General features: G+C 39.7%; 1 protein-coding gene across 1 annotated transcript; it reads right to left on the minus strand.

Annotated features, from left to right (window-relative positions):
- Positions 1–3177: 3177 nt before the first annotated feature.
- Positions 3178–19268, minus strand: LOC118559159 (gastrula zinc finger protein XlCGF8.2DB-like; the record flags this gene model as incomplete). The annotated part of the gene is made up of 3 exons (XM_036129880.1): positions 3178–3436; positions 11481–12271; positions 19230–19268. Coding segments are annotated over 3 exons (1089 nt in total), but the record flags the coding sequence as incomplete, so codon positions are not given.
- Between the last annotated feature and the right edge of the window lie 3951 nt (positions 19269–23219).

Here is a 23219-nt window from a genome sequence, read left to right on the forward strand (position 1 = left end):
GTTCCAGATAAAACATTTATGAGGGGAGAAATTGTGTTTGTATAAAAGCGACCAGCAAGTTAGAGCCTGTTTATGGAAGTTTGACAGTTTGATTGGCAGTCTGTTGATGGAGTACGGGTACTGAAGCAAGAATGTGATTTTACTGAGTTTTTCAAAGATGAACTTTGGAACAATGTTCCACAGGCTGTTTGGATTTTTCAGAAATCTTTTAAACCAGTTGATTTTTAATATCTTATTAAAAAGAGAGAAGTCGATTACCGATGAACCCCCTTCCTCAATTTTATTAGTCAAGATGTTTTTTCTGATTTTATGGGGCTTCTTCCTCCATATAAAGTTATATAATAGCTTGTCTAGATTAGCACAGTGAACTTTAGGTATTTCTATAGATGTAAATAAATATGCTGCTCTTGAGAGACCTTCTGCTTTAGAAAGCAGAACCCTGCCAAATGTAGATAAATCTCTTGTAAGCCAAGAATTAAATTTTTTATTAATAGAGTTGTACAATAAAGAAAGATTACTCTCTGTTATTAAATTGTGATTATGACTAATTTTAATTCCAAGATAGGTTACTAAGTTCTTTATATTTATCCCGCAAATTTGACCCGAGTGCTTATTTTTAAGAGAAAACAGCTCACATTTTGATAGATTTAGATTCAAACCTGAGCTCTTTGAGAATTTGTTCACAACCTTTAGTGCATCTTCTATTTGGGATTCATTTTTTAGAAACAATGTTGTGTCGTCAGCCAGCTGTGATATCTTTATTTCTCTTTCATTTAGTGTAATTCCTTTGAATGGACTCTTGTGAATTAGGTTACATAGAATTTGAGCTACAATTAAAAATAGAAGAGGCGATGTGGGGCAGCCTTGGCGGATACCTTTCTTTATGTAAAATCTAGGAGAGGTTCCATTCGCCAATTTAATACAGCTGTTTCCTCCCATGTACAGAGTTTTCACAGCATTAATAAAAGTCTGACCAAAATTAAAGAAGTTTAAGGAGTCAATAATAAATTTGTGGCTTACCGTGTCAAACGCTTTTTGAAAGTCTAAGAATAAGATAAGGTGTTCATCTTTTAGAAAATCTTTGTATTCTATTAGATCCAGCACTAAGCGAAAATTATTGGCTATGTGACGCTCTTTTATGAAACCAGATTGGCAATCGTCAATTAAAGTGTGTAATTTAGATTTGAGACGTTTTGCTAAGATAGATGCTAGTATCTTATAGTCATTATTTAGTAAAGTAATGGGTCGCCAGTTTTTGATTAATAGAGAGTCTTTGTGAGGTTTTGGAATAAGTGTTATGACGCCCTGCCTCAGAGAGGGAGGAAGCTCCCCTCTGTCCAGAGATTCTTTAAAGACGGCCAGAAGAAATTTACCTAATGACTCAGAGAAGCATTTATACATCTCGGAAGTCAGACCATCACAGCCTGGTGATTTTTTTGTTCTTTAATTGAGTTATTGCCCAATTAATCTCTTCAAGAGTTATGTCCTGACAACAGATATGATTATATTCTTCATCTACATAGTTAGGTGGGTTGATGAGGCTAAAGATGTCATTTGGGTCTTTAAGATTATTGTCTTTTGAGTAAAGTTTTTCATAGAAAGCCGATATATAGTTTGAAATAACTTTACTGTCCTCGCTAATTTTTTCTCCAATTTTAAGTTTTCTTATAACATTGATTTCTTGTCTTCTTTTTTCCATGGAAAAGAAGTATCTGCTGTTTTTCTCTCCCTGTTCCATCCAGTTCCTACGTGACCTTATAAAAGCTCCTTTTGCTTTGTTCTCATATAAAACGTCTAGTTGGTTTTGTAAGTCTAATAAGGCATTATTATCTTCTTGGCTCAGCTGTTTTTTTTCAGTAAGCATGTTAATATTGTTGATTAGCGTGTATGTTACAATCCTCTTTTTGTGTGCCACTATCTTGCCATAACCCGAGCAGACGCTTCTAATTTGGTATTTGAGAAGTTCCACAAAGTCCCAAAATGATTCCCTTTTCTTGCATCTTCCCATTGTTCTGAGATAAGGAGTTCTATTTGCATTTTTAGTTCCTCATGAGACAGTAGAGAATTATTTAATTTCCAATACCCACTAGAAAATTTCCCCCTTTGTTCCTTGCTGTTCTGAATAGATAAAGAAATGGCCTTATGGTCTGTTAGAACAGCCGGAGAAACAGAGCATGACTCAACAGAGGGCTCTAAGTCAGCTGAGATCAACCAGAAATCTATCCTGGATTGTAGCGTATGGTTTTTATTACTCCAAGTAAATGTTTTTAATAATGTATTTTTTTCCCTCCATATATCAATGAGATCCAGTCTTTTTGTAAAGTCAATTAGTTTTTTTGAGGTTGGAGCTAGTTTTGGCGGGCATCTGTCTAATTGGTTATTCATAACCATATTAAAGTCACCGCCCAAAATTACCTTAGCTGTAGGATATTTAGACATCAACTCATTTAACATCGAGTCCAGTTCCTCCAATAGTTTTGAATTTTGTGAGAGTGAGCAGAACCCATAGATGTTGCCTAAAATAAAAAAAACATCTTCCAAACAGGTAATAGTAATAATCCAGTGACCATTGGTATCCCTAATAGTATTAACAATCTTCCCTTTAAATTTATGAGTGAGAATAGCGACCCCTGCTGAGTGATTGGATCCGTGAGTCAGCCAGATGTCCTCTCCCCATTGACTCTTCCATAACTTTTCGTCCTCTTTGCATGAATGAGTCTCTTGGATGAAAATAATATCAGCATCGTAGTCCTTACAAAAAATAAAAACAGCTTTTCTTTTGACAATGTTACGTAGTCCTCTGGCATTTATAGAAAGTAGTTTCATCAGTCTCTAAAGAATAATTCTCTTTACGAGAGAAAAAAACAACCTAAGCAATAACAGCTTCTGCCTCTTTAAAGTAGATCTGGAACATTTTAAAGCAATTGGAAAGTGTTTGTGTTATTCATGAATGAATGGGTTAATATAATGTGTAATATAAAATTTGTTAGTTATTATTAATATATAACAGAACCTTGAGAGAGGATGGAATTCAATCCTCTGAATATATATAGGCAACACAGGTATTAGAACAGGTACCTGAACAGATTCTCTTACCCTTTTAAAACAGCCATAGAAAGATCGGGCACAGGTTCAGAGATTACAACAAATTCCTGGTGTAGCTCAGTAGGAACCATCTTAAAAGATCTCCGTATCCTCTATGAAGGCTCGGGTTCCTCTAAAAAAAGCTCGCTTTCCTTGTTTCCTGGCTTCTTCGATGCGGGGCCACAGCCTCTCTCGGGTTTTCTTGTCGGACTGAGTGAGATCCTCGCCAAAGCGGAGCCTCTTCTCCCTCAGGAAAGTGTGGTTTCGTGCATTTTTCCAGACGTCGTCCCTCGCTGTGCGGAAGGCAAAGAGGATGATCACGGAGCGAGGGTGTGTGATGCCGGCGTCCCTCCTTCCAATTCGGTGCACGACATCGATGGCTTGACTCATATGTTGGTTGGGGGCTATTTGCTGACAAATGTCAATCACTTTTGCTTTAATATTTTCCTCCCTTTCCTCTGGTAACCCATACAGTCTTAGAGACCATCTCCGCTTGTATCTTTCGTTCTCAGTGAGCCGAGTGTCCATAAGTTTTATAGTTTTTTCATGACTGTTGCAAAGCTCAGATAACTTTTTGTTGTCATTTTTCAAAGCTTCAATTTCAGCGAAGGCAAAATTCAGGGAGGTTTTCAGTTCTTCGATACTAGATTTGTTATCTTTTACCATCAGTTCCAGGTTATCAGCTCTCCGGTTGACTGCAGCCAGAATGTTCGCCTGAATATCCTCCAGGGACAAGTCGCTTCCTTCCCTTTCTTTTTACTTTGAAGGCAGGGCTGGAAGAGGGGCTACCCACCGGTGTAGCAGCCTCCGAGTCCGTTGAGAAGTCGTCGTCCATTTTCCCGCCGTTGGTTTCTTTTTGGCTAGCAATGTAATTGTGGTCCATTAGCTTCAGCACTTGAGCTCTGTCTTTACGTTTCTGTTTTTTATTTTGCTTTTGTTCGGACATATTATGGCGAAAAAACTTTACCGACAGCAACAATGTAGTTCCTCCGTCGTTGATGGAGAAGTTGGGAGGACAGAAAACTGTTATTAAGCGAGCCGCTCTGTGGATGCGACCGAGCGCCGCTTCGCCATCACCGGAAGTCCCCAAAAAAAAACAACACAGCTGACATGCGGAAGGCGGTGTTTCCCGCAGGTACCGCGAGCGAGCTTAGGCGAGGCGAGGCGGTGAGTTGGCGGCCGGAACAAGTTTTGTGCGGAGCGGAGCGGGGGGGGGGTCTGCATCGACGCCGTCGGTGAAGTCGCTTCTCGTTTCAAAGTATCCATGTGTTTTTGCCTGTTTTCCCTGCCATTCACTATATGCACGCGAGAAAGCAACAACAAAAAACCGCGTGTCAACGTCAAATAAACGCAAGCATATCGAGTTAGCAAGCATTTCAGTTTAAAGTTCTTCCAGCATGGAATATGACAGAAACAAGTTAGTTGTAACCACTGCCAAGTTAAACTTTGGTATTGAACATAAAATGGTAATGCTGCTCCCTGCTGTTACCTCAGAAATTGCCTGTTTTTGGTAGATTTTTTCCCCATAAAGAGAATTCCCTGTCAGTGGCAATAAGCTTTAATTTATTATTATTGCTATTTTTTGTTTTACATGTTTAAGTTGAGCTTTACACTAAATATGTGTTACTGATAAGTGCTACAAATGTTACAACACTTTTGTTCATATGGCAGCAGAACATTAAAATAAAAGTGCTCTTTACACTACTTTTGAATTCATTCTTGGAGTTTGTAAATACAATGCGATTAATCGCGATTAATCAGTGCGATTAATCGCGATTAAATATTTTAATCGTTGCCCAGCCCTAATATATATATATATATATACATACATCGTGCACAGGAGAAAATATTTTATTTTTACTTCTCTACAGTGTTTTTGGGGCTCAATATTTCTGAAATAAGTCACTAAGATTTAGTTTGATTTTCATGTTATTAAGGTTTTGAATTAGTTGATTTTTCTGATAATTCTGACAATGCAGAAAAAGAAAGAAAAACTGGTTCTATTGTTTTATCTTCCCAGAACTCACTTTTACCTGTCTGCTGTTTCCCTGCTATGAATAAAGTCTTTTTTAGTCCAGGATATCCAAGTCTGAGTGGTAAAATAATTCCCTCTTCCTTCCTGTTCTTCTTTTCTCTCTTATTTTCTTTGGATATTTTAAAACCATCCTCTTTTCATTTCTTTCTCAGATTATTTTTTGTCACGTCTCTTTCATTTACTTTCTTATGTCCTTCATTTCTGTTCTCCTAAACATAAAATCAGTATCAACTAATAAACCATAGGGCTTTCCTTTGTTCTAATATCTGCCATTTCATTCCCCTTAACCCCACAGTGGGCTGGTACCCATAGAAAGTTAACTGTGAGCCCCATCATGTTCATTCTATAAAGTGTTTGTTGTCTCTAAATGAATACGTCTGCTCTACTATCTGACTGGCTGTGCTGTAAACTGACCAAAGATGAATTAGAGTCTGAATAAATGAGTGATCTTAATGGTCTCACCTCTTGAACCACTGAACAGCTAACAGTATTGACAGCATTTCTCCTATAGAAACTGAAACTTTATCCTGAAGCCTTTTCCCTACTTTGATGGAAAATAGTGGGACGATGAACGCTGTCTCAACCTGATTAACTGCATTTTCTGAAGCATCTGTGTATATATGTACATCATGATAATCCTGGATGATATATTCCTGCACTGCTTATGCATTCAACATAAAGATCTCTCCTTGTTCTTTTCTAATAATGTAAAATCAACTGCAGCCTCAGGAAGCCTCCATGGTGGTATTGTACACACGTGCAGCCTCAGGAAGCCTCCATGGTGGTATTGTACACACGTGGACAAAGATGTTGGTACCCCTCTGTTAATGAAAGAAAGACAATAGTAACAATAGGTACTGAAATAACTTGAAACTGATAATAATTATTCTCCTGGTGAGCAAAGTGCTCCAGTTGTCTCAGGACTGAAGGCTGCCTTCTCCAGGCGACCGTTTCAGCTCCTTCCATCCATGTTCAACAGGATTTAGATCAGGACTCATAGAAGGCCACTTCACAATAGTCCAATATTTCACTCTTAGCCGTTCTTGGCTGCTTCTAGCTGTGCTTGGCTCATGATCCTGCTGGCTGGAAGTCAGGCTGATAGATGTGTCTGTGTTTATTTGGATATATTTTAAAGCTTTATAAACCCTCTCCACACTCTTTATAATCCTTTCTCAATTTGTTTTTACCTAGATTCTTTCTTCAACCATTTTTATTGAGAAGCTAAATGATTTTACACGTTAGCTCTTACATTTTACAAAAATGGAAGGCTAATTTTTTCTTCTACATTAACACAGAAATGCAACATAAAATGTACAAAACCAAAAACAAGAACTAAACCACATGACTAAACCTGAGGGAACCCTGTAGACAGAAGATCCAGCTGTGTACCTTCAGAGGAGATCTCTGCCCTGTCTTGCTCTTGGATGAGCAAGACAGGGCAGAGATCTCCTGTCTCCTGGCATGACAGATTGATCTCCAGCCCTGTCCTCATCACCACCCACACCTGTGTTAATGGAGCAATCACTGAAACCATGTTAGCTGGTCCTTTTAAGGCAGGGCTGCAATGACGAAATGTGTTTTGGGGGATAAAGTTAATTTTCTAGGCAAATATTGACTTTGCAATTAATTGCTGTTACGCTGATCACTCTTTATAACATTCTGGAGTATATGCAAATTGCCGTTATAAAAAATGAAGCAGTAGACTTTGTAAGTATTAACATTTGAATCATTCTCAATACTTTTGGCCATGACTGTAGATTGTCTGATCCATACTCCATTCTGGAAGATGGCGGTAATGCCTTTATAAGTTGTTTGCCAACCGCCATTATAGAAAAAAAAAAAAAGAGAAGGTACAGAAGGTACCTACTCCTTGTTACTCAAGTCTTTTCTAGCAAACCTGAACCTAACCGAGACCTTGTATTTCCCTCCTAGAATCCTGGATCCACCAGTGAGAGACCTGGAACCCTGAAGCCTCTGGACCCGCATCAAGAAGACTCCTGTTAAATGCTCAGAACCTGAAAGAAACCACGGAACTCTCTGCTGAGCCCTCCTGCCTGCCCACCCTCCAACAAACCAACTTAGAGAAGGAACCAGGACCTGCACCAACAACCCGGACTTTGAACAGCACCTTTTCCCCTAGGCCAAATCCAACCACCACTTCAGTGAGTTTATCAGTTTTCTCACAAATCCCCCACTCAAGTTATTCACCAGCTTCTTAATCTTTTCCAGCAGAACCCACAAGACCTCCGACATTGGTTCTTGTTCATCCTCATTTTTTTAATAACGCCCTTTTAACTAAATCATTGCTTCAGTTATTCCTCTCATTGAGAGTCTCACGTTCATACTATGACACACTAAGACTAAGAAAGCACATCACCCCAGTTCTAAAGTCCTTACATTGGCTCCCTGTATCTCAGAGAATAGACTTTAAAATACTTCTGTTGTGCAATTACACACCGTTTTAAGTTATTTAATGTTTAATAAATAACTGTCCAGTAGATATTGTCCTGATATCAGGACAATAGTTGAAAGGGATGATTCGAGCACTGGCGATCTTTTAACAGCAAACTCTGCACAGATATAGAATAAATGAGTGACAAATTCTCTTCAAGTCCAAGAATTTATTAACAGAAATAAACATCCAGAGAACATCACAATATAGTGCTGTTTATCTGAATTAACACAATTTGAATCAACAAATCTTATCTACTAGGCTAGTGAGACTTAACTAAACTAAGCAAAATGAAGATAAAAAGCTAAGGAACTATGTACATACAAAACAAAATAAAAGTGTTGATGATCAGCAGAATAATTCAGTGAATCCTGGTTCCCTGCAGATCTGATTTAAAGAACAAAAGTTAATCTTAAAAAAAAAAACATGGAATGAGCTTAATTACCTTAACTAATTCAGAACAACATTTGGTATGTGTTTCAACCCATTCACAATGCAAATTCCGAGCCACAAAAAAAAAAAAAAAAACATTATTTGATAAAAATAACATTTTAAAGAATGACTGTCTCAGTAAACCTCAGTAAACATTTACGATACGCGATTTATTAACGCAATTATACCTCTGGGAGGTAGAGGTTGCTTTAGTGATCGGTCGCTAAAATCGGCTAATCCTAAAGTTAAACAAAACGCCTTTAAATCCACATTAATATTCCATGTTAATGCAGTGATAATGCTCGTAGCATTTCTGAATGATGGTGGAGCGAAACAAAACAAACGTTATTTTTGAAAGGAATCGTAGTCGCATATCTGGGAAGAGCGAATGTTAACGGAAGCTAATAGCATTAGGATGGCAGTCATTTGGTGCTAATTTTAAAAAGCTCTGGCTTTATTCTGGTCGTAATGAGTGGACCGGCTAACATTAACATTAATATCCCATCGATGTATGAAACCCTTGTGGAGATAACTTTTGTTATAACCATGAAAACACACTAGAATTACATCAGCAAAGGACTGATTCGAAGAAGCTAGCAGGAGCTATGTCAGTTAGCTCCGTGTGTTTAAAAACACAACGCATTACGTAAACCTAAATAGACCATTCAACTTTCCCTGTTTGTTTCTCTGTCAAACTTGTCGATGCCTTTGTGCGAGTTTGGTTCGCTTTGGGGCCTCCAGCTGGGAGAAGTTGAAAGCAGGGCATAGCTGCTTAGCAGCAGCAGACATGAGGCCATGAGCTAGCCGAAACACAGACAGAACAGGCCACTCTGAAGTCCTACATGCAGTCGAGTCCCTGGGATGCGAAACTCAGCCCTGTAGCAGCAATCCAGATCAGCTTTTGCTCTCAGCTTGGGATACTGAGTCCTGTGTTGGCTTTTGGCCACTCCACATTGTCTGGATTCAGCTTCAGGCAACAGCTGAAAAGAATAAACAAAGATCGTTTTGGCATAGTGATTCTTTACTTTGGCGGCCGGTCACAGAAGTTAGACCGCAAACTTCAATTAGATCTATTTGGCAGATCTCCGAACCCAGTTAGGTCCTCCGCTCCGCAAAGAACAAGTTTCTCTCCATTACCAGCTTGTGTGTCTTTTGAGCCCCATGAGGGAGCATGGCTGGCCCCCAAGGCCGACCCTCTCCTTGAGAGTCCCATGCAAGACGTGGAAAGAGTGTGAGGAGTGGTCTAGGCGCATAGCAGGCGCATTTCTCTGCTGTGAGAAGCTGTCTCTGCATGGATGTGTGAAATTCCTTTGTTCACAATCCATTTTGATTCCTCCCCAATAGCCAGATGGCACAACATCCGTATATCTACCCTCCAGACCACTAAGGTCTTCTGATTCAAATCTATTCTGGTAATCAGCTTGTACTTGTATAGCACTTTAACTAGTCCAATGACCCCAAAGCACTTTACAACTTGTTGTAGCAAGTTGACTCCCTATATTTGACCTATATGGAACACACCTCCAGGAGACTGTAAAAAGTCATTTTAAAATCAAGATTATATGACTTACTCAACGTAAATGCATTTTTGGACAAATGCCTTTTGCACCATTATTTTGCACACAAAAAATGATTTGTACATTATCCTGCACACTGTGATTGCACACCGTTTTTCTCCTGCACTGTTTACATGTTGATCACTGCTGCACTTTATATTGTAATGTTATCTTATTCCACCCAGAATCTGACTATAATCCATAAACTGTATGCAACGAAATTTCGTTCTGTATGCACTCTGTACATACAAAATGACAAATAAAGTTGTCCAAGTCTAAGTGTGTTCTAGTTAAATTGTTAACTGAAACATTAGTTGAAATTTGCAGTCAAATTGTTTTAAAAAAAGAAGAAAATTTGCTCTTACTTTCACATTTCCTTTTCCATCTTGCTTAACTTTTCCAACATTTTATTCCAACTATTTGCTTAAGTTGTTATTTTCCTACGTTTTAATCATGTAAAGCACTTGCATTGTCCTTGTACTTAAACATGCTATACAAATATACCTGCCCTGTCTTTCATTGCATGTTTTTTCATGTGTCTGTTTAAAGTAGATTTTTGGCTAAATCTTTGCTGACATAGATCACAACTGAAAGGCTTCTGTCCTGTATGGATTCTCATGTGTGTGGTTAAATTACATTTCAGGCTAAATCTTTTTCCACATAGATCACAACAGAAAGGCTTCTGTCCTGTATGGATTTTGATGTGTTTGTTTAAAGAACATTTTTCGCTAAATCGTTTTCCACATATATCACAACTGAAAGGCTTCTGTCCTGTATGGATTCTCATGTGCGTGGTTAAATTACAGTTCATGCTAAATCTTTTTCCACATAGATCACAGCAGAAAGGCTTCTGACCTGTATGGATCTTCATGTGTGTGATTAAAGCTCCTTTATCGCTAAATCTATTTCCACACAGATCACAACAGAAAGACTTCTGTCCTGTATGGATTCTCATGTGTGTGTTTAAATTACAGTTCTGACTAAATCTTTTTCCACATAGATCACAACAGAAAGGCTTCTGACCTGTATGGCTCTTCATATTATGGCTCTACAATTTGAATCAACAAATCTTATCTACTAGGCTAGTGAGACTTAACTAAACTAAGCAAAATGAAGATAAACAGCTAAGGAACTATGTACATACAAAACAAAATAAAAGTGTTGATGATCAGCAGAATAATTCAGTGAATCCTGGTTCCCTGCAGATCTGAGTTAAAGAACAAAAGTTCATCTTAAAAAAAAACATGGAATGAGCTTAATTACCTTAACTAATTCAGAACAACATTTGGTATGTGTTTCAACCCATTCACAATGCAATAGACTCCTGCACTGTTTACATTTTGATCACTGCTGCACTTTGAGTTGTAATGTTACCTTATTCCATCCAGAATCTGACTATACACCATAAGCTGTATGCAACGAAATTTCGTTCTGTATGCACTCTGTACATACAAAATGACAAAGTTGTGTAAGTCTGTGTGTTCTAGTTAAATTGTTAACTGAAACATTAGTTGATATTTGTAGTCAAATTGTTTAAAAAACCAAAAACAATATTTGCCCTTACTTTCGCTTTTCCTTTTTTATCTTGTTTAACTTTTGTCCTGTATGGATTTTGATATGTGCGTTTAAATTACAGTTCTGGCTAAATCTTTTTCCACATAGACCACAACAGAAAGGCTTCTGTCCTGTATGGATTATCATGTGTGTGTTTAAATTACAGTTCAGGCTAAACCTTTTTCCACATAGATCACAACAGAAAGGCTTCTGTCCCGCGTGGATCTTCATGTGTTTGTTTAAAGATTCTTTTTGGTGAAATCTTTTTCCACATAGATCACAACAGAAAGGCTTCTGTCCTGTATGGATACTCATGTGCTTATTTAAATTATTTTTTTGGCTGAATCTTTTTCCACACAGATCACAACAGAAAGGCTTATGTCCTGTATGGATTCTCATGTGTGTGTTTAAATTACAGTTCAGGCTAAATGTTTTTCCACATAGATCACAACAGAACGGCTTCTGTCCCGCGTGGATCTTCATGTGTGTGGTCAAAGATTCTTTTTGGGAGAACGGCTTCTGTCCCGCGTGGATCTTCATGTGTGTGGTCAAAGATTCTTTTCGGGTAAATCTTTTTCCACATAGATCACAACAGAAAGGCTTCTGTCCCGTATGCATACTCATGTGCTTATTTAAATACGATTTATGGCTGAATCCTTTTCCACACAGATCACAACAGAAAGGCTTCTGTCCTGTATGGATCTTCTTGTGTGTGTTTAAAGATCCTTTTTGGGTAAAGCTATGTCCACATAGATCACAATAGAAAGGCTTCTCTCCTGTATGGATTCTCATGTGTCTGTTTAAAAGTGATTTGGAGCTAAATCGTTGATCACATAGTTTACAGTGGAAAGGCTTCTCTCCCGTATGTGTTCTCATGTGTGTTTTTAAATTTCCTTTTTGGTTAAACCTTTTTCCACATTGATTACAACTGAAAGGATTCTCTCCTGTATGGATTCTCATGTGTGTGTTTAAAGCGGATTTACCAAAAAATGTTTTGCCACAGTCTTCACAGGCAAGTTTCTTTCCAGTCTGGACTTTCCTTTGTGAGTTCACATTTCTCTTCTTTGTAGAACATTTCTTATATCCAGAGTCTGACAAGTGTTTCAGGTCAGAGAGAGGGTGTTCTACATCACTGTCCTCTTCATCCTCCTCAGTGTCTTCAGCCTCTGAAGAAGTGGAAGCATCTCCACGATCTTGTATCCTGATGGATTCTTCTCCATCATTCTCTTCTGGAAGCTCTCTGCCTTTAATCTGGTCTGGATAAAGCTGTGAGAGCAGCAGAGACTGTTCATCATCCAGACTCTTTATGGGAGGAGCAGAGACTGGAAACCTGTTGGCATTAATCACCTCCTTCCCATTGAGCTTCTCTCCTGGCAGACTGATGTAGACTCCCTTCTGTTCCTCCTTTATGTGGGGGGGCTTTGGGTCATGTAGGTCAGCACAAGTGCTGTGGTCTAAAGAAGCTTCTTCCTTAATCAGCTGCTGCTTCATATCTGCAAGGAACATTGAAACATTATGCACATTAGAAAATATTTTGATCTTAGCCTTAACGAAGGCACATTCATGGAGATTATGTGACCCCAAACACTGGACTGCATTATCGTTGCCTTGGAGATTGCAGAGGAACGGACTCTGAAGGCCAGAACCTGACATACTTAGACTGGACGGAATGGCTGATTGGATAAACGTGTCCCAGCCGACACGTCTGCATTAAACCTTCCTCTCTACCAATGTGATGGACAGAACCCCTGTATGGGTGTAATACATCTGATCCTTTAAAAGGCCTGAGGGGAAAACAATCGAGAGACTCAATCTGATGTCTCATTCTTTCTCCGTGCCTTTCTCTCTCTCTCCCTATCTCTCTCGGAAGTCCGGAAATTACATCAGCATTGTTGTGTATAAGACCAGTACTGGAACTGAAGCCTTTCTCTGCCTTTTAGATTAAATATGATCAAATTTAATTATGGTTTCATGAGTCTTTTTACTCATACAGAAGTCTACACCACATTATTCAGTAAAAGAACCTGGGGTGACCGCAGCAGGGTTAAACATAACATTTTAATTAGATTTAATTAAGAAATGTTGTTAGATTAAAGTCTTTGACAGAACATGCAGAACAGTAAAACCATCCATCCATCGTCTTCTGCTTATCCGGGGTCGGTAACCGTTTACTTTAAATTATGCAATTGCCTTCCGTGTTTCAGCATTGTGGAAATTACGGGTCCCAGCAACTAGCTATCTTATCGATACCTTATAGATTGAATAGTCCTACAATATGGGAGAAAATGTACTTAGCTCTGAAACACCAGCTCTATTGAGTTGCAGCTGCATGAAGTAGGATGCTGATGCTGGTCGCTGCGTAAGTGATGCACACCGTGTGTAAGTTTGCTAAAACAATGTTGGACTCCGTAATTTTCTCTGGTCCCATGTCTGATCTGACCAGTGATGACATGTTTAGCCACATGTCATCTTTCAACCACTGGTTGTCTAGGTGGTGTCCTGAAAACGACGTGGGCTACATTGATAACTGTTAGAGAAATCTGAATGTAATGATTTTATTTTTATTAAGTTACAGGCATTTAGTCTTTTTAAAGAGCTAGCTTGCAGGAATGTTAATCCCAGACAGGGAGAACAAATGGTTCTCCCAGATAACGAATGCCTTGCCTTATGCAGCAGTGCATGAAGCAGTTGACTGATCACCACCCACAATAAAACGTGCTCCCTTCTTTGTTTTTAAACCCCCATTTTTTAAACTTCTGAATCCTCCTGTCCCTTCTTTGATGTCTGACAATAAAGGCAGAAAGACAGATGTAGCCCAGCGCAGATGAGCCAAGACTGTGATGGAGCAGGTCCTCCGCTCCTGGCCCCTCTGCCTTCTTCTATAGAACAGTCTAAACTTTTGTTATGTGGTTTTCTTTTAGGATAATTAAGGAGCTATTAAACATAACCCTATCAATAACTGGCAAACTTTCTGGGGAAAACCTGGTCTGATCCGGAGAGACGGCATCCATCCCACTTTGGATGGTGCAGCTCTTCTTTCTAGGAATCTGGCCGGATTTATTGGTTCTCCTAAATGCTGACAACCCAGGGTCCAGATCAGGAAGCAGAGCCGTAGTTTAACACACCTCTCTGCAGCTTCTGTACTGTTACCCACCTATTAACCCTATTGAGACGGTGTCTTTCCCACGGCCAAAACTGAATAGATCAAAAACTGATCTAAAAGGAACAAATCATACAAATCTAATAAAAATCAATATGGTTCACTTTGAACCAAAAAATAAGATGATTAAATGTGGTCTAATAAATATAAGGTCTCTCCCTCCAAAGACTTTGCTAGTTAATGAATTGATTTCTGATAATCAGATTGATTCATTTAGTCTCCCAGAAACCTGGCTACAAGAGGACTACATTAGCATAAATGAGTCAACCCCCTCCACTTATTCAAATTTCCATATTCCCAGATCTACGGGAAGAGGGGGAGGAGTAGCAACAATTTATCAGTCTGATTTATTAATTAGTCCCAGGCCAATTAATTAAACTACAGTTCTTTTGAACATTTAACCCTCAGTTTCCCTCATTCAAACTGCAAAGCAATAAAACCTCTTCTGTTTGTTGTTTTGTATCGTCCACCAGGCCCTTACACTCAGTTTTTGGATGAGTTGTCAGATTTCTTATCTGATTTGGTGTTAAATACTGATAAGGTTATTATAGTGGGTGATTTTAACATTCATGTTGACATTGAATTTGATAACCTAAGTGTAGCCTTTAAAAAATATCCTAAATTCAATTGGTTTTGCTCAAAATGTGCATAAACCGACGCATTCTTGGCTTCATACTTTAGACCTTGTGCTGACATATGGCATTGATTGTGAAGAATTAACAGTATTCCCTCATAACACTGTCCTATCAGACCATTTTTAATAACCTTTAAGTTTAATCTAACTGAGTTCAACACCCCCAGACGAGGGTTCCATTAGAGTAGATGTTTATCAGATAATGTTATATCAAACTTTAAAGAGTCTGTCCCTCTTTTAATATCCTCAGTATTGCAGAAATGCCCTGCAGATGGCAGTAATGTTGTTTCTTCCCATTAACAAATAGACACCTTTGTTAACGGTGTGACTTCCTCATTGCGTTCTGTATTATACAATGTAGTTTCCTTGTAGTCTCTCTTGTTGCGTCTCTGCTCTGTCTTCTCTAACCCCAATTCGGTCGAGGCAGATGACCGTTCATACTGAGCCCGGCTCTTCTGGAGGTTTTCCCTCCCGTTAATGGGGAGTTTTTCTTCCCACTGTCGCTTCATGCTTGCTCAGTATGAGGGATTGCTGCAAAGCCATGGACAATGCAGACGACTCTCCCTGTAGCTCTACGCTTCTGACCCAATCTGTATAATCTGATTGATTTTGATTTTGTAAAGTGCCTTGAGATGACATGTTTCATGAATTGGCGCTATATAAATAAAATTGAATTGAATTGAATCACCAACAATAGCTTGCGGGGTCCATCCTGGGTCCCCTCCTATTTAATATCCACATGATCCCCTTAGCTCAGATGATAAAAAAAAACATCAATTACCATAACTATGCAGACGACACACAGCTCGACTACCCCAAAATAGGATCCTGCGCTCTTCTGTTTCTTTAAGAGTAATGCTTCGTCTAGCACACATCGGGACGATATCCACCTTCACATGCTAACAGTTTCTGAATGAATGTGATGTTTCCAGCATCTCCTGTCATCTGCTTTATTACAGGCCTGTGGCTCTCAGGCAAACAACTTTCTCTGTGCTGCCAGTTTACTGGGAACCAGAACATTAATGCTGTTTTAATGTTTGGTATAAGCAGAAATTCAATTTTTTTCTCCTCCAATAATTTTATGACGATTTCTTTGTTGACCTTAAGTGACGCCCCAGAAAAAAAATGGGAGGGCCTAGGCCCACTCAGCCGACTGGATGAGAGACAGTGGTAAGAGAAGGGGGTGGCTGTGTTTATTAATAACCGCTGGTGTAGCTCTGAACATGTTAAAGAGACTTTGCACAAAGGACACTGAGCTGCGAGCTGTTGGTCAGTGAGTAGAATGCAGATGAAGCATGCTAATTGTATGCTAACTGCAAAGAGGCATACAGCTCCTTACCCCTCCCTCTCCTGGGTTCTTCTGATCACAATCTAATGCATCTCCAACCTGTTTACAAGCCACTGGTGATCAGGGAGCCAGAGGTAACACACAGAGTGAGGAGATGGTCAGAGGAGACAGAAGCCCTCAGAGACTGCTTCAGCTCCACTATGTTGTTTTTACTGTTCCCAGATGTGAAGATCATTATTTACTAGGGCTTCACAAACCAATCGATAAAAATCGACAATTAAAAGCGCTGGCGAGGAATTTCGTTATCGATTCGGTGTGACGCACAATTAATGCCTCACTCGCCACAGAGCTGTTTACCTCATGCAGCGAGTCGTCAATGCTAGCTGACACACACTCATCAGTTGGTGGCAGTAATGCACACTGAAAAGATGTTTGCTTACCACCAATAAAGTCAAGAAGAAGAATGCTAGCTGACTGCAGAGCGACGTAAACACATTGAGGCAGAGCGGAGGCTGCATTTTCAATTACTGCCTTTCTTGTAGTAAATTCTCCAAATGACAAGATAGTCCGTGGGCCAGAATCTGTAGGACGTCTCCTTAAGAAGTTTGGTATGAACTGTCAGGGGGCAACTTTCTTCCACCGGGATAAGTTGCTACACGTAGCAGTGATCTCAAAACACCAATGTTCCCACGTTTTCACTTGCACATTAATAAGTTATAGGCGATAAAAAATCTAAACTATGGCGCTCCGGTCCAAGAGGTCACGTGATTAGTTTTTTAGCTGCTCATCAAATCAGATCGCTGTATTGTCAGCTGAGTGCATTCAACCGTTCCTCATGGCTGCGCCTGTAAAGAGTTGTAAACATCTGTTTCCAGACAAAGAAAGCCCAATAATAGCATTTTCTGGCGCCAGTTGGCAAAGATCTTGATGGCAAGGAAAAATTAAATTGCCCAGTCCATCCATAATTCATTTTCTAACACGCTTATCCCTGCTGGGTTCGTGAGGGGTGCCGGTGTCTATCTCCAGCTTTCAATGGGCGAGAGGCGGAGTATAACCTGGACAGGTCGGCAGTCCATCGCAGGGCAGAAAAAGTCCAGACTTTTGCCCAATTTACTGTGATATCACCGAGACCTGGGAGTTGGTTCCACAGGAGAGGAGCCTGATAGCTAAAGGATCTGCCTCCCATTCTACTTTTAGAGACTCTAGGAACCACCAGCAGACCTGCAGTCTGAGAGCGTTTTTCAGCATCACCCCTGGACAGAATATTTATATTTCTAATCTATAAATTGACAGTAGAAAAAAATCCAGATGTACGTCTCAGATGGTGTGTAGCCACAAACACCACCAAAAAAATATTTTGGCATGAAAATGGATATTTATTTACAAGGGGACAGATAGGGCATTGGGACTTGCTCTACAGTTGATACCGTGACCCGACGTCACAAACTGGGAGGTGGCAGTTATGTTCTTCACCAAGATGGCGGCCCCCATAAAAGGACCTTCAAATGAAAATGACTCTTAATTAAAAAAGCTTGTCATTTATTGACCAGTATGTTATAATTGTATATTTAAAAGTACTTTCAGCAGTTTGAATTCTGATTTTGAGTGGACTTCTCTTTTGATCAAGAAAATAGCTGGTCACAAAATGCAGAACTCTGATTTGGAAACTGCCTTTTTTTTTATATATAAATTGTGATTATATTGCAAATGGGATTAATTGTCCAGCCCTACTTTAAGCTCTGTGACTGATTGGTGGCTAAATGGCTGTAAAAAACAAACATCATAACCAATGCGGTACCGCGCGCGAGCTATTTTTAGAAACACAACGTCACGATGACGTCACATCACGTGGTACGCAGTGGGGCAAACTCCGGAAAGCTGCCGTTGTTTCGCTGTAAGAGACGTGCGTTAGCCTAGGTTTTACTCGGTAAACGACTGCTTTTTCCAAATCTAAGACCATGGTTTTTAAACATTGTTGCTATGGAACGGGCAACAGCGACTCGAGGTACGCTGATTGGCCGCATATGAAGGATGTTTTCTTCAAGACTGCCAAGGAGAAATGTGTGCGCTTGGTACACCGGTATGGAGTACCGGGGCGGTCGGCCTACACAACAGTTCAACCCGGAAAAAGTTACCAAATTCAAGTACATATGTAGCAAGCATTTTGTCGGAGGAAAGGGCACAACCGAAGAACATCCTGACCCAATTCCAGCGACATCAAGTCAAGGTAAGAGTATTTTGGTGGCCGACATGTTAATAAAGTAGCGCCTGCTACCATGATCGCATATAGGCTATCATGGTAGCAGGCGCTAACATGATAGCCTGCTACCAGGATAGCTTACTCAAAAACATTTCAAATGAGACAAACATTAAACATATACCCATTCCTGGACGGTGATTGCAAACAACAAAAAAAAAAAAAAAAAAAAAAAAAAACGGCCGACGCTGCCATGATCGCCGCGCAGGAAAAAAAAACAAAGCTTACCGTTCATCAACTCGGCCAGTTTTCCAGTCTTTTTAAGCCCTCGAACCTCAAGCCATCGTTTGAGCTGAAGGTTGGTGTGTTCTTCTACAGTGCGACCAGTAAACCGTGTGCCTGGGACATCGTCTTGGGAAAGGTTAATGGCTGCAAAGTCGGTCAGATCGCTGGTTCTGCTGGTTGCTACGGGCGTTCTCTCCTGTATGCCCTACCTAAGCGGCAAAAGGGGCGTTGCTCTTGAGACGGTGACGTCACGTGCGCGGTACCCCATTGTCAAGTCCTAGCAGAAATTATTGTCAATGAGTTGAGTAGTTTGTTTTTTCAGTACTGCAATGTGCGCGGGGAATAAACTAATGGGGAAAATAAATAAACCCAGACTGTAGAGAGCTCCTTTAAAAGAGTGAAAAACAAAGTAAAGCAATCCTTACTGTTGATAGGAGCAGCAGTTAATGGAAACCTGCTATCAGTCTCCTCCTTCACAAGGAGCTGCTCTCCTTCCTGACGGGCCCCGGGTTCCTCCTGTTCCTCCTTTATGTGGAGGGGCTCTGACTCCTGCTGCTCCCCCTCAGGACTCTGTTCTTCAGGAGCCTCTTCTTTAACATCTGCAGCCAACACTGAAACACATTACATGCTTTATCAACAACTAGATCTTTACAATGTTACCACAATGGGAAAGATTCAGTTTAGAGAAAAAGATTTGATCAGCAGTGTAGAGAAAACTGAACCTCAGGAACTGACAGTTTCACCCTAGAAATGATCACCAGTAACTTTAGTGTCATTCTGTTGTGGAAATTCAACACAATTATATGGTTAAAACAAAATCAATGTAATTATTCTGTTAAGACATTTAATAACCACTAAATTCTGCATCTGTTATATCTATGTTAAAAACATTAGATTATTTATCTTTTTTAGCCAGTTAAGTTGTTAGAGCCACTGTTGAAGGTCCAAAGAGCCTCTTGTGGCCCCAAAGCCACAGTTTGCAGAGCCCTGCCAGAACGGGTTGGACAAGGAGAGCTTTGATGAGAGAAGCAGTCATGGTGACAATGGTAACTCTGGAGGAGATGCAGAGATCAGCAGCTCAGGTGGAACAATCTGAGAACAGGACAGTTTTCTGGTGAGTCTCCAAAACTGGTAAAGTGGTGATAAGAAAGCCAGAAGAAGTCCTGTTGGAGTTTGTTACAACCATGTAGAAGATTCCTCCAAAATGTCAACAGATGAGACTAAAACTGATCAAACTGCCAAAAGCTTAATGGTTGGCTCTAGACCAACGCTATTAATCTTCTTTATAACTCCATCCTATAATATTGTAGCTGTTGCAATGTCAAAAATAATTTTGAGGAAAAAATATGTTTTAATATAATTGGATGTAAATTAATACGGAACAAAAGATAAAAATCCACATACAAATGATAAATCACTTGTATAAATACACAAGATAAAATAAAGAGTTAAAAAATGGGTGACAAAATGAGGAGTTTAAATAAAAAAACATTCATTAAAGCGAATAGATAAAATACGACAGTTAACTATTGAAGTAGACATACATTTTTTTGAAGCTTGTTAGTAGGCCAATTATTGAATACATTTTTTTATTGTTTTGTTGCATTCAGCTACTTTTTGTCTCAGTATTTACTTTATTGATTAATTTATTTATTGTGCATGTATTCTGAATTATGGGAGGATTGGTCCTCCGTACACAACAGCCGGAAGAAAACATGGGATCGTCTTTCTAGAAACGATGAAACCAAAGAGTTCTTTGGAGGAACTTTCCCAAGTAGACAAGAAAACCTAAACGGTGCAACATGCTAAGCTAGCATTAGCATCTGGTTAGCTACATGCTAAGCTAGCATTAGTACCTCGTTAGCTACATGCTAAGCTAGCGTTAGCACCTCCTATGCTACATGCTAAGCTAGCATTAGCACCCCCTAAGCAGAGCTGCAGGCTTAGCCAGTTTTCTGGGGGAAACCCTGCAACGAGTTGTGATGAAGAGGAGGAATCCACCAGCTGCTGAAAACGGCTCCTAAACTTTAGCTCCATCCACACAGTTAGCATGAAGAAGGAAATCTCCAAACCTGATGGGTGCAGCAGAACTCTGGGCTGGAAAACATCCCCCATCATTGGTGTCTCCTCTGCTGCGTCCTGCCGCTCTTTGAGCTCCTGCTTCCCTCCAGTTTCTCCGCTGTGCCTCCAGCTGCTGGACTTCTTTCCAGACTTCATCACCTGCAGCAGCTGCTGCTCTCTTTCAGCCTCACCAACACTCCCGATTCTGGCCTCACAGCAGAACAAGGACAAAGAACCCGGAGGATCAACGTGGGTACATAGACATATATAAAGAGTAGACCCCGCATTGACTGTCGCTGCGCATGAATTACGGCCGCCATCTTGGGGCGGTCGACTTGCTACCCTAACCTGCTGATTCAAGCTGAACACACTAATGATGCCTTAGCACTGTGCGGCTCATTTTTGTTTAAATCGAGGGACTATTTACGTCAGGGCTCGAGGAATAACTTTTCACAAGTAAGATGAACAGATATCGTTTATATTTTTTATTAGAATGTGATTTTTCTAAAATTAGGCAGAGAGATACAGGTCTACACGTCCAAGTCATTGTGACTTAGTCTCTCCAAAACCGCATCTGCTCCGTGCAGGCAGCATCAGAGCTTAGTTAGACATTAGTGAATAAACAGCATATATATATATATATATATATATATATATATATATATATATATATATATATATATATATATATATATATATATATATAGATATAGATATAGATATATAGATATAGATATATATATAGATATACAGAGAGAGAGAGAGAGAGTTCATTTGCAAAAACAGATAACTCCGTTTTTATAAATAAAAAAACATACTTTTTATTATTTAGTTAAGGTGATACCAGTCAAACTAACCTACCTGATGAATTTGATCAGGTAAGAGCGACATAAGAAAATAGTGGCATCTCAAAAATACACCTTCATTAAAAGGACCCCCCCCCCCCCCCCCCCCCCCCTACACACACACACACACACACACACACACACACACACACACACACACACACACACACACACACACACACACACACACACACTTACATTTTCGATTATTTGGCTAAAAACGGAGTTATCTGTTTTTGCAAATGAACTCTTCTTATATACAGTGAACCCTCGCTATATCGCGGTTCCCCTTTCACGGTCTCGCTGCTTCATGGTCCATGGATTTGCATTGATGAGCCGTTCATTACAGTTCTCAAACATAATCGATGGTGGCATGTCGGTTTATTCCAAAAATGAGAATCTTCACCAGCATGTCAGTTTACAAGATTCTTTTTGCCCAGAAGAACTACAACTACAGATAACTATGTTCTTCTCCCGAAAAAAAAAAAAACACACTTGCACCGCGCGGGCTTTAGAAGAAAAAAACGCTAGAGAGCGGAGTCAGGATGCAGCGGCTCAGTCAGAAGAGCAGTGAAATACATGTGAGTCAATATTTGTCCTACTGTACTTTGTATTTTTTTCATAATCATTTTTCATTTTCTCCCGTTCTAATACAATGACTCGGGTCGCGGTGGGGCGGTGCTGATCTCCGCAATTTGAAGCATTCAGTTCGTATTGATGATCAAATTAGTATTTTACAGCACAGTAGTTATTGTAAAAAAACAAAAAACAAAAAAAAAACAAAAAAACGTGTGTGTGTGTGTGTGTGTGTGTGTGTGTGTATGTTTTTGTATATAATAATAACAAAAAAATATTAAAGTGTATGAGTGGCTGTGTTTTGCAGCATACATAAATTCTGTCAGAATATTCAATTACTTTTAACCACACTAAAAACATTTAACTGCACTGAACCATTTGTTATAATAGCTATAGCTTTAAAGTTTTCAGAAAAAAACAACAACGTGAAAATTAGTTCAATAATCAGCAAGTATAGTTGACTTAAATTGATTCTGCACCTGGTTAACACATTACACTGAGCTGAGTTCTCGACCGCCCCAAGATGGCGCCCCTAAATCTCGTCCGCGCCTATAGGCGAGAGCGGTCGATGCGGGGTCTACTCTTTATATATGTCTATGCGTGGGTATGCCGCCAGGAAAGGACCAACGGAAATATCTTCGTCTTCTTCCAGTTCAATGGTGCATAACAAATAACTTAATGCTGCATTACCGCCATCTACTGGTGTGGAGTATGTGTTGAATGTCCATCAAAAACAAACATGATCCTATTTAATAAATCGTTCTCTCTAGAAAGGAAACTGGCCTGGTAGCTTTTACTTCTTTACTCTTGAGTCTTTCTGTACTGAGCCCCTAAAGTGACACTGAAGAGAAATAAAAAAATATATACTTTCTGGTGCACACCAGTTAGTTTCTCATGGGTGTCTGAACGTCACTTAAAACGTATGCTGAAGTCCTGCGGTCTATTTCGGCGCAAAGGATACACAAATGTTGAATATGTTGTGGCATTTATTCAACAGTAGGGGGCACTTTTCTAATATAATAGTTTTATAGAGCAAGTAAGTCTCTTGCAACCCAGTTCA

Source organism: Fundulus heteroclitus, unplaced genomic scaffold, assembly GCF_011125445.2.
Source record: "Fundulus heteroclitus isolate FHET01 unplaced genomic scaffold, MU-UCD_Fhet_4.1 scaffold_244, whole genome shotgun sequence".
Classification (NCBI taxonomy): domain Eukaryota; kingdom Metazoa; phylum Chordata; class Actinopteri; order Cyprinodontiformes; family Fundulidae; genus Fundulus; species Fundulus heteroclitus.